Below are 12,812 nucleotides of genomic sequence, written 5' to 3'. Positions count from 1 at the left end.
TGGAAGGGATCCAAGCTAAGTACAATGATATATTAATTGTCGGATGAGGAATTGAGAAGGCAATATCTCCAAGTTTTGAGTGAGTGACACTAAGCTGGGGGCCAGTGTTAGCTGTTGAGGAGGCTGCTAGGAGACCTGCAAGGTGACTTGGATAGGATGGTGTGAGTGGGCAAAAGGTTTGCATGATGCAGTATAATGGGGCTAAATGTGAGGTAACCATTTTGGTGCCAAAAAAACGGGAAAGCAGACTATTATCTAAATGATTGGAAAAGGGGGAGATGCAGCGAGACCTGGGTGTCATGGTACACCAGTCATTGAAGGTAGGCATGCAGGTGCAGCAGGCAGTAAAGTAAGCGAATGGTATGTTAGCTTTCATTGCAAAAGAATTTGAGTATAGGAGCAGGGAGGTTCTACTACAGTTGTACAGGGTCTTGGTGAGACCACACCTGGAGTATTGCGTACAGTTTTGGTCTCCAAATCTGAGGAAGGACATTATTGCCATAGAGGGAGTGCAGAGACGGTTCACCAGACTGATTCCTGGGATGTCAGGACTGTCTTATGAAGAAAGACTGGATAGACTTGGTTTATAACTCTCTAGAATTTAGGAGACTGGAGACTGAGAGGGGATCTTATAGAAACTTACAAAATTCTTAAGGGGTTGGACAGGCTAGATGCAGGAAGATTGTTCCCGATGTTAGGGAAGTCCAGGACAAGGGGTCACAGCTTAAGGATAAGGGGGAAATCCTTTAAAACCGAGATGATAAGAACTTTTTTCACACAGAGAGTGGTGAATCTCTGGAACTCTCTGCCACAGAAGGTAATTGAGGCCAGTTCATTGGCTATATGTAAGAGGGAGTTAGATGTGGCCCTTGTGGCTAAAGGGATCAGGGGGTATGGAGAGAAGGCAGGTACGGGATACTGAGTTGGATGATCAGCCATGATCATATTGAATGGCGGTGTGCAGGCTCGAAGGGCCGAATGGCCTACTCCTGCACCTAATTTCTATGTTTCTATCAGCCGTGATCATATTGAATGGAGAATGGTGCAGGCTCGAAGGGCCGAATGGCCTACTACTGCACTTAATTTCTATGTTTCTATGTGTCCCTCTCCTCACCCCTCTCCCTCTGCCAAACATCTCTCTCTCTCTCCCCCACCCCCCTTCCTCTCTACCACCACCCCACCCCGTATCCCTCTCTACCACCACCCCCTTCCCCCTACCCCTCTGTCCCTCTTCTACCACTCCCACTACCCCTCTACCCCTCCCTCCCTCCAGACTCTTCCACATCTCTCCCACTCTCCCCCTCCCCCTCTCCCATCCCTCTCTCCCCCCACCCCCTTCCCCCTCTCTACCCCACCCCCTACCTTTTCTCCCCCACACCCTTCCCTATCCCTCTTCCATCACTCCCGCTACCCCTCTCCTCCTCCCTCCCCACTCTTTCCCCTCTTTCCCCCCACCCCTCTCTCCCCATCCCACCCTGCTCCCCTCCCTCCCCCTCCCCCCTCCCCCAAAGCTCTCTCCCAAGGACTCTCCCAATCCCTCACCCCCTACCCCGCTCTCCTTTCCCTCCCAAATCTATCCCGTTTCCTCCTCCTCCCTCCCCTCTTCTCACCCCCCCCGCAAACGCCGTTGGGGAATCAGGCCATAGAGGGAGTACAGAGAAGGTTCAACAGACTGATTCCTGGGATGTCAGGACTTTCAAATGAAGAAAGACTGGATAGACTTGGCTTGTACTCGCTAGATTTTAGAAGATTGAGGGGGGATCTTATAGAAACTTACAAAATTCTTAAGGGGTTGGACAGGCTAGATGCAGGAAGATTGTTCCAGATGTTGGTGAAGTCCAGAACAGGGGGTCACAGTTTAAGGATAAGGGGGAAATCCTTTATGACTGAGATGAGAAAAACATTTTTCACACAGAGAGTGGTGAATCTCTGGAATTCTGCAAAGAGTAGGAGTAAACGGGTCCTTTTCACAATGGCAGGCAGTGACTAGTGGGGTACCCCAAGGCTCAGTACTGGGACCCCAGCTATTTACAATATATATTAATGATCTGGATGAGGGAATTGAAGGCAATATCTCCAAGTTTGCGGATGACACTAAGCTGGGGGGCAGTGTTAGCTGTGAGGAGGATGCTAGGAGACTGCAGGGTGACTTGGATAGGCTGGGTGAGTGGGCAAATGTTTGGCAGATGCAGTATAATGTGGATAAATGTGAGGTTATCCATTTTGGGTGGCAAAAACAGGAAAGCAGACTATTATCTAAATGGTGGCCGATTGGGAAAGGGGGAGATGCAGCGAGACCTGGGTGTCATGGTACACCAGTCATTGAAGGTAGGCATGCAGGTGCAGCAGGCAGTAAAGAAAGCGAATGGTATGTTAGCTTTCATTGCAAAGGGATTTGAGTATAGGAGCAGAGAGGTTCTACTGCAGTTGTACAGGGTCTTGGTGAGACCACACCTGGAGTATTGCGTACAGTTTTGGTCTCCAAATCTGAGGAAGGACATTATTGCCATAGAGGGAGTGCAGAGACTGTTCACCAGACTGATTCCTGGGATGTCAGGACTGTCTTATGAAGAAAGACTGGATAGACTTGGTTTATACTCTCTAGAATTTAGAAGATTGAGAGGGGATCTTATAGAAACTTACAAAATTCTTAAGGGGTTGGACAGGCTAGATGCAGGAAGATTGTTCCCGATGTTAGGGAAGTCCAGGACAAGGGGTCACAGCTTAAGGATAAAGGGAAATCCCTTTAAAACCGAGATGAGAAAAACATTTTTCACACAGAGAGTGGTGAGTCTCTGGAATTCTCTGCCACAGAAGGTAGTTGAGGCCAGTTCATTGGCTATATTTAAGAGGGAGTTAGATGTGGCCCTTGTGGCTAAAGGGATCAGGGGGTATGGAGAGAAGGCAGGTACCGGATACTGAGTTGGATGATCAGCCATGATCATATTGAAGGGCCGAATGGCCTACTACTGCACTTAATTTCTATGTTTCCCTCTCCTCACCCCTCTCCCTCTCCACACCCCCTCTCCCTCTCCTCACCCCTCTCCCTCTCCTCACCCCTCTCCCTCTCTCCCTCTCCCCCCCTCTTACCCTCCCTCTACCCTCACCCCCTTCCCCCTCTCTCCCTACCCGCCCTCCTTTCCCCTACCCCTCTCCTCCCCTCCCTCCCCCCCCTCTTCCACACCCTCTCCCCCTCCCCTTCCCCCTCCACTCCCCCCCCTCCCCCCACTCTTTCCCCCCTCTCCCTCCCCCCTCCTCCCCCTCCCCCCTCCCCCCCTCCCCCCCCTCCCCCTCCCCCCCCCCCCCTCCCCCCCGCTCTCTTTCCCTCCCAAATCCCCTCCTCCTCCCACTCCCCTCCCTCCCACTTCGTCTCCCCCCCCCCCCACCTGTATTTTGGGGGGTGGTTAATGTGATGTGAAAAACTCCGTTAGGCTGCCCAATGCCTGCCTTCGTCCTCTGGGCTGCCGCCTTTCTCCGGCCTTTTGCCTTTTGATTCGTTCCATCGTGTGATGTCATAATGCCCAATGCTCGCAGTTGTCCAATCACAATGCCCGACGCTCGCAGATGTCCAATCGGAATGGATCAATTTACATGGACGGCTGTCGACTGCCTTTCTTCCTTTGATTCCCTGCAACTCCGAAACCAGACGCAGAATCGCCGAAATCTTTTCCATTTCGGTAGAGATTTCACTTTTCTTTCTAAGTATCCACTCCTCATTAAATGGTGTGGTGTTTATGTACACATTGTTAATCAAATCCTTCTCCCCCTCCCCCCCCCCCCACCCCCCCCCCCCCCCCCCCCATATTTCAAAAATAAACTGGCTTCTCACCCATAGAAGCAGCCATTTCGGTCGACATTTCACTTTTCATTCCAACTATCCACTCCTCATTAGATTTCGTTATGTTTATGTACACATTTTTTCATTAAATCCTTTTCCCCCCCACCTCACTCATTTTGTCGCCTCCTGCTGGCCAGCGACCATAACGGCTGCTGGCGCCCGCATCTCGCCTCAAAGACGCCATTTAAAGCCAGCCGCACTGCTGATTCCTGAGCCGCTTGAGTTGGAGGACCACGTCTCCCGTGGGGGCTACGGGTAGGGAACGGCTGCGTTGGAGGAGCAGACCCAACGGGTCTGCCCTTGGTCTAGTTATATATTAAAACTGTGTGGCTGCCGCCTGGCGTCCGTCCGGCTGCCTTTCTGCCTTTTGATTCGTTCCATCATGTGATGTCACAATGCCCAATGCTCGCAGATGTCCAATTGGAATGGATCCATTTACATGTACGGCTGCCGGCTGCCTTTCTTCCTTTGATTCCTTGCCACGCCGAATCCAGACGCAGAATCGCCGAGATCTTTTCCATTTCGGTAGAGATTTCACTTTTCTTTCAAAGTATCCACTCCTGATTACATTTCGTCATGTTTATGCACACATTTTTAATCAAATCCTTCTCCCCCCCCCCCATATTTCAAAAATAAACTGCCTTCTCACAGAACATAGAAGCTGCCCTGATTTTTTCCATTTCGGTGGAGATTTCACTTATCATTCCAAGTGTCCATTCCTCATTACATTTCGTCGTACACATTTTTATTAAAATCCTTCTTCCCCACCCCACCACTCACTCATTTTGTCTCCTCCTGCTGGCCAGCGACCATAACGGCTGCTGGCGCTGGCATCTCGCCTCAAAGACGCCATTTAAAAACAGCCGCACTGCTGATTCCTGAGCCGCTTGAGTTGGAGGACCATGTCTCCCGTGGGGGCTACGGGTAGGGAACAGCTGCGTTATGGGGAGCAGACCCAACGGGTCTGCACTTGGTCTAGTAACCATATAAATGGCTTACTCCTTATTCTTAAACTGTGGCCCCTGGTTCTGGACTCCCCCAACATTGTGAACATGTTTCCTGCCTCTAGCGTGTCCAAAACCTTAGAAATCTTATATGTTTCAATGAGATACCCTCTCATCCTTCTAAACTGCAGAGTGTACAAGCCCAGCTGCTCCATTCTCTCAGCATATGACAGTCCCGCCATCCCGGGAATTAACCTTGTAAACCTACACTGCACTCCCTCAATAGCAAGAATGTCCTTCCTCAAATTAGGGGACCAAAACTGCACACAATACTCCAGGTGTGATCTCACTAGGGCTCTGTACAACTGCTGAAGGACCACTTTGCTCCTTTACTTGACTCCTCTTGTTATAAAGGCCAACATGCCATTCGCTTTCTTCACTGCCTGCTGTACCTGCATGCTTAATTTCACAGACTGATGAACAAGGACCCGCATATCCCATTGCATTTCCCCTTTTCCCAACTTGACGCCATTTAGATAGTAATCTGCCTTCCTGTTTTTGCTACCAAAGTGGATAACTTCTCATTTATCCGCAATAAACTTCATCTGCCATGCATCTGCCGACTCCCCCAACCTGTCCAAGTCACCCTGCATTCTCATAGCATCCTCGTCACAGTTCACACTGCCATCCAGCTTTGTGTCAACTGCAAATTTGCTAATGTTACTTTGAATCCCTTCATCCAAATCATTGATGTATATTGTAAATAGCTGCAGTCCCAGCACCAAGCCTTGCAGTGCCCCACTAGTCACTGCCTGCCATTCTGAAAGGGACCTGCTAATCCTTAGTCTTTGTTTCCTGTCTGCCAACCAATTCTCTATCCATGTCAGCACTCTACCTCCAATACCATGTGCCCTAATTTTGCCCACTAATCTCCTATGTGGGACCTTAACAAATGCTTTCTGAAAGTCCAGGTATACTACATCCACTGACTCTCCCTTGTCCATTTTCCTAGTTACATCTTCAAAGAATTCCAGAAGATTAGTCAAGGAACTGATCCTGAGTCTATAATTATCACCAATGTATCCACGATTTCTAGAGCAACTTCCTTAAGTACCCTGGGATGCAGACCATCAGGCCCTGGGGATTTAGCAGCCTTCAGTCCCATCAGTCTATCCAACACCATTTCCTGCCTAATGTGGATTTCCTTCAGTTCCTCCGTCACCCCAGATCCTCTGGCCACTACTATATCAGGAAGATTGTTTGTGTCTTCCTTAGTGAAGACAGATCCAAAGTACCTGTTCAACTCATCTGCCATTTCCTTGTTCCCCATAATAAATTCACCTTTTTCAGTCTTCAAGGGTCCAATTTTGGTCTCAACTAATTATTTCCTCTTCACATACCTAAAGAAGCTTTTACTATCCTGCATTATATTCTTGGCTAGCTTACCTTCGTAACTAATCTATTCTCCCCGTATTGTTTTTTTGGTTATCTTCTGTTGTTCTTTACACATTACCCAATCCTCTTGCTTCCCGCTCATCTTTGCTACGTTGTACTTCTTCGCTTTAATTTTTCTACTGTTCGTGTCGTCCCTTGTTAGCCATGGTCGTCCCTTTCTCCCCTTGGAATCTTTCTTCCTCCTAGGAATGAGCTGATCCTGCACCTTCTGTATTATTCCTAGAAATACCTGCCATTTTTGTTCCACTGTCATCCCTGCTAGTGCATCTTTCCAGTCAACTTTGGCCAGCTCCTCCTTCATGGCCCCAAAGTCCCCTTTATTCAATTGTAACACTAACACCTCCGATCTACCCTTCTCCCTCTTCAATTGTAGATTAAACCTGACCATGTTATGGTCACTACCTCCTAATGGCACATTAACCTCGAGGTCCTTTATTAAATCCGGTTCATTACACAGGAGAAGAGACTAATCCGCACGGCGTTGACTGGCAGGAGAGGACATCGATCTGCGCATGCGCGATTTTTAAGATTTTTAAACCTCGCTAACTTTTACTTTATGCCACCGATCGGAATGAAACGGTACACTCGCAGCTCAGGAGAACGGTGTGCGTAGCATTATCGCGTACCGTTTTTACGCAAATAGAAAGACTGCGCAAACCGGAAGATAACAAGATCAGAGTTTTAGTTGTGTATAGATGGTAAAATGTCGCAAAATTTGTATGTCCAACAGGCATTATTCACGGGGACTTCAGTCACACCAACATTCTTGTGCAGCCTCTTCATTCATCAGCTGATTGCTCCAATGCAGCAGGTCACATGCAGCAGGAACTGGAGATTTCTGGCATCTTGGACTTTGGCGAAACGGCTTGTGGTTACTATGTGTGTGACTTGGCCATCTGCATAATGCACCTCATGCTGGACAGCGAAGACCCCCTGCATGTTGGAGGCCATATTCTTGCAGGTTTCGAGAGTGTGATCCCTTTAACTCTCCAGGAAAGGGATGCCTTGTATTTGCTGGTTCTTTGCAGGTTTTCCCAGGTGTTGGTTTTAGGGACATATAATATTCTGCGTTACCCAGACAATGAAGAGTACCTACAGATCGCAACAAGAACTGGCTGGAAGCATTTGCACCAACTCTGGGAGCTAGGAAAAGAAGCAGTGGAGAAGATTTGGTTTGAGACGGCCAAGTCCTACCTCACTCTGTGAAACCTCCATTGGTTCTCAGTGCCGGAGTATCATTGCCTCTCCCACAACATCCATATTTGAAAGAAAGATTAAAATACAATCGAGCAATATTCCTACCATTTGAAATTATATCCAGATGGATTTTGTCATTTTTCACTGGCATCCTTTAGTTTAGTTTAGTTTATTGTCACCTATACCGAGGTACAGTGAAAAGCTTTTGCGGCATGCTAACTAGTCAGCAGAAAGTCAATACATGATTACAATTGACCCATTTACAGTGTATAGATACTTGATAAGGGAATAACGTTTAATGTAAGGTAAAGGCGGCAAAGTCCAATTAAGGATAGTCAGAGCATCAACTAAGAGGAATATAGTTGTTCAGCACTGCTCTCTGGTTTATGTTTTTCGCAGGCCATCTTTCATTCACATTTCCCACTGTAACTGAATCAACAGTCCAAGTGTGAACTTCTCTACAATCACTGAGTCCCAGTCTAGAGCTTCCCCTGCCTTCCACTTCAACTCCATGCAGGCACCTTTGTTGTGCACTATCCTTTGCACAGTCTCTTCCAACAACCCCCATCACCACTTCCATCGTTAAATTCTTGCTGTATTCAATCCTTCCCGACTTGCTCTGCAATCGAAAACTTATTCCAACTTCCCTTTTTCCATTTCTAACGAAAGATCACCAACCTGAAATGTTAACTCTTCTTCCCTCTACACAATAGGTGAAAATTAGAGTCATAGGGTCATAGAGTGATACAGCGTGGAAACAGGCCCTTCACTTGCCCACACGGGCCAACATGTCCCAGCTATACTAGTTCCACCTGCCTGCGTTTGGTTCATATCCCTCCAAACTTGTTCTATCTATGTACCTGAATAACTGTTCCTTAAGTCCCAGCCTCAACTACCTCCTCTGGCAGCTTGTGCTATACACCAACCACCCTTTGTGTGAAAACGTTATCCCTCAGATTCCTATCAAATCTTTTCCCCTTCACCCTGAACCTATATCCTCTGGTCCGCGATTCCCCTACTCTGGGCAAGAGATTCTGTGCATCTACCTGATTTATTCCTCTCGTGATTTTATACACATGCAACATTTGCAGCATTTTAACTGTGTGTTTTATATAATTATGGATGGATATGGTGAAGGGATGATATAATGATTTGATACTGTGAGGATATGGAAGCCTAGCGAGATGCAGTGCTCCTGGTGTTATGACCCAAAACCCGGAAAGATAAAAATATAAATGACCGTATGGGTTTTCTCCAGGGGCTCGGGTTTCCTCCCACATCCCAAAGATGTACAGGTTTACAGGTTAATTGACTTTGGTAAGTTGTTCAATTGTCCCTAGTGTGTGTTGGGTAGAGTGCAGGATCGCTGGTCGGCACAAACCTGGTGGGCCGAAGGGCCTGCTTCCGTGCAGTATCTCTAAACGTCTAAAGTTGCTGATTTTGAATACATGGGAATTACATTTCAAGAACCAGACATAACTCTGGATATTAATAGAAATTGCACAGAACCACTGTGGAGTTCAGGGCCTTTTTTTCCTTTCACCCTTCAATCAGATCAACATTTATGAAATGATAAAGTACCATAAAATAAATACCGAGTACAACCTTGCAAAAAGCCTTGTAAATTACACCATGTTGATATTATTTCTATGAGCAGCTTTGTCACATGCAATAAAAAATAAAATTGATAAAAATATTTGTCACATTCATTTTAATTTAACCTGTGTGATGCAAGGCGGGACTTCTCACTGTAATTCTATTTTTTTTAAAACTTATACCATAACGTAACATAGAAAGAAAATAGAAAACACTGAAGATACTTAGTAGCTCAGGCAGCATCCGTGGAGAGAGAAATAGGGTTAACACTATACATGAATGATCTTTATCAGAACTGGAAATGTGGGCACACAAAGATATTTTCAATTCCAGGGAAGTGAACGGATGCAAAAAAACTACACTTGGATTCAGGCTGCATTTTATCACTAAAATTTCTTCACAGTAGTCAAGTCTTTTTTTTGTTAAATGCTCTCAATGTCTGTGATAAAATCTTCCATCTCTACTACTTTTCCCATTTCTGTGTGGACAAAATTTAACAAATGAAGAAATACAAGGGGCTGCACACTGGCACATCTGAAAGGACTGCTGCCTCACAGCACCATGATCTGGGTTTGCTCCAGACCTTGGGTGCAGTCTGTGTGACAGATATTGGCAGGTATTTGCATGTTCTCCCTGGGACTCTTTCCTCCTGTTTCTTCCCACATCCCAAAGACGTGCGGGTTTTCCCAACTTTGGCTTTATTCAAGTGGTCTTGTTCGGACTACTATGCCAGATAAACCCACTCTAGAGGTACTAATTGATTGAAGTGCATAATCTAGGTATGTTGCAAAGCCTACCTGAAGCGTCGCTGAAAATCTGTCCCAGCCCGTATGCGTGATTTTGGCGCCGTTTAGAGGGGGCGGGTTTAAAACGCAATTTCCCCTAGGCTGTTCAAATCGAGGATGTTCAGCCTAGTTAATTATTAATGGAAAATCGTTGGAATATTCCGTCGCTTTAGCTATTAGTTTTAAAGGCTTTATATAATTGTTGTAGTAGTTTAAAAATTAACCTCTAAACCCGCGATCATCGGCAACCGGCAGGGTCTCATACAGCAGACAACAGAAGGTAGGCTGTTTATTTTTACGTTAAAAAGGGCTTCTTAAGATCCCTTTATACAAAGTTTAATGTTGTGAGTAGCTAATTTTGGGCCCATTATATCCCGCAGTATTTTTCTGGGCATTTGAGGGTACAAATCTAGCTCAATGTGAACGTTCAAAACCAGCGCGTTCACAGGTTCCCACTAGAAAGCTGATTTAAATGGACTTTAATTTACAGCAATTGAACACTAAATTCCTTCCATTTGGCCTATAAGTTAATGTAAATGAGATTTAAAAATCATGTTTTATTGTGAATTATTTGTGAATATTATTTGGACACTTAGGCTATTTAAAAATGTTAATCATTTATTAAGAAATAGATAGATGTTTAGATCTAGTAATTGAAGTTTGAAATTAGCTCCAATTGGGTAACTAACTAATTATATGCTTTAATTTCAGGTCATCCAAGTAAGATTGATTTATATTTGTTTCAGAATGCTTCAATCTATGATAACTGAAATTTTCATTCAGTTCTCTTAATTTTTAAGAAAGTTATGGGCTTTTGACTGTCCACGATCACAGCTTTTTTGTTATGTCAATAGAAAATCAATAGGGAACAAGATGCTAATTTCCGAGTATGAAAATGGCCATAACTTTTTAAATACTTGAGATATGAAATTGAGATATGAAAGTGAAATAGGTGTCAAATTAAACTTCTTTTTATGCTTTATCTGATGGGATAAATTGCAGACTTGATTTTTAAAATCTCAAAATTTTGTAACATTGCTACATAATCTGTGCAAAATTATTGAGTCTGGATCATCTATTCCTTTTTAATTCGAGAACAAATGTTGCTTGGCCTTACCTAGACAGTAAGGTACAACCTGCTGCCTTTAGAGACCTGCTAAAATCGCTCATCAAACTTTCTTATGTTAAAGAACGCTTGACCCAACACTTCTTCCTTTCCTCATACAATTTCTCTCCAATCATGATAGTTTGACTATTGCAATTACACTACGCAGTTAATATATTCAAGATAACTGGCTGTGTCACCGTGAGTGTGTCACTGTGAGTGTGTCACTGAGTGTACCTCTATGAGTGTCTCACTGAGTGTGTCTGGACGATGTGCCACTGTGAGTGTGTCACTGTGAGTGTGTGTGTCACTAATGTGTTTGATGGAACATTTGATACAAAGAAATAAAACAGCAATATTACATTTGGCGATGCAGGATTTCTTACCTTACAGAAGTATTTCCATGGCATCGAGGACATTCTGATGATGTACAAATGATTGTACAATAAAATTCCATTAATCTGGCCTGCTCACGACTCAGGTGGTTCTGTATTTGCAGTTTTTCTGGATTCTTGTAGGTTATTCTATTCGGTAGCACAGTGGTGCAGCTGGTAGTGCTGCTACCTCACAGCACCAGAGACCCAGTTCGATCCTGACCTCAAGTGCTGTCCATGTGGAGTTTGTATGTTCTCCCTGTGACCACATGGGTTTCCGGGTGCTCTGGTTTCTTCCCAAAGACGAGCGGGTTTTCAGGTTAATTGGCCTCTGTAAATTGCCCCGAGTGTGTAGTTAGTGGATAAGAAAGTGGGATAACATAGAACTAGTGTGAACGGGTGATCGATGGCTGGCGTGGACGTGATGGACCTAAGGGCCTGTTTCCACTCTGTATCTCTAAACTAAACTAAACTTTCGTTTAGTTTAGAGATACAGCACGGAAACAGGCCCTTCGGCCCACCGAGTCCGCACCGACCAGTGATCCCCGCACACTAACGCAATCCTAAACGCACTAGTGCCAATTTACAATTAAGCAACAACAAACCTGTACGTCTTTGGAGTGTGGGAGGAAACTGAAGATCTTGGAGAAAACCCACACTGGTCACGGGGAGAACGTACAAACTCCGTACAGACAGCACCCATAGTCAGGATTAAACCCGAGTCTCGGGTGCTGTAAGGCAGCAACACTACCTGTGCCACCGTGCCATTCAAGTGTTCAAGTTCAAGTGCAGCAAGCAGATAGCAAAGCAAATGACAGGGATGTGAGTACAAGAGCGAGCATGCTTTGCTGCAGCTCGACAGCACTTTGGTGAGACTCCATCAGGAATTTTGTATCCAGTTTTGCTCTTCTTACATAAGGGATGATTTTCTTTTCATGAACAGAGAGCAACAAAGGTTCATCCGACTGATTCTTGGGACAGCAATGTTCAAAAGAAACTGCAAATGCTGGAAAATCGAAGGTAGACAAAAGTGCTGGAGAAACTCAGCTGGTGCGGCAGCATCTATGGAGCGAAGGAAAAATAGGCAACGTTTCAGGCTTTCAGACTGAAGAAGGGTTTCAACCCGAAATGTTTCGGCCCAACGATGCTGCCACACCCGCTGAATTTCTCCAGCACTTTTGTCTACCTTGGGACAGCAAGGCTGAGCAAGGAGGAGACAATGAGTTGGTTAGGTACATATTCATTGGAATGTGGAAGAAATGCCCTACTTATGTGAAGACGACCTCCTTCGACCTCCCTTCTACTATGATGAAGACTATCTACCACTACCTTTGATCACATTCGACTGCCCTCAACTACCCTACGACTAACATGCCAACCTACTACGATCTACAACTAAGCCTATGAGTAAAATAAGTATTGATTTTTTTCCATGGTGACCTTTTTTTACTCGTGAGCATTTTTTAACATATTGAAAAAATGCCGCAACCTAGCTGAGGCCTCAAGTACGCGGAGACC

General features: G+C 45.4%; 1 protein-coding gene across 9 annotated transcripts in view; it reads left to right on the top strand.

The window, feature by feature from the left end:
• Positions 1–9,121, top strand: part of LOC129713554 (hydroxylysine kinase-like) — a 27,626-nt gene extending 18,505 nt beyond the window's left edge. For 8 of the 9 annotated variants that reach the window (XM_055662689.1, XM_055662693.1, XM_055662690.1 and 5 more), the window contains one exon: positions 6,968–9,120. In XM_055662689.1, the coding sequence (XP_055518664.1) occupies positions 6,968–7,443 (476 nt within the window). In that variant the 3' untranslated portion in view covers positions 7,444–9,120. Of the gene's footprint in view, positions 1–6,967 lie in introns of all 9 variants that reach the window. The other variant, XM_055662685.1, reaches the window with a different exon arrangement.
• The last annotated feature ends 3,691 nt before the right edge of the window (positions 9,122–12,812 follow it).

This window comes from Leucoraja erinacea, chromosome 36, assembly GCF_028641065.1.
Source record: "Leucoraja erinacea ecotype New England chromosome 36, Leri_hhj_1, whole genome shotgun sequence".
NCBI classification, from domain to species: domain Eukaryota; kingdom Metazoa; phylum Chordata; class Chondrichthyes; order Rajiformes; family Rajidae; genus Leucoraja; species Leucoraja erinaceus.
The sequence above is the reverse complement of the archived record's forward strand: the minus strand, read 5'-3'. Positions and strand labels throughout refer to the sequence as shown.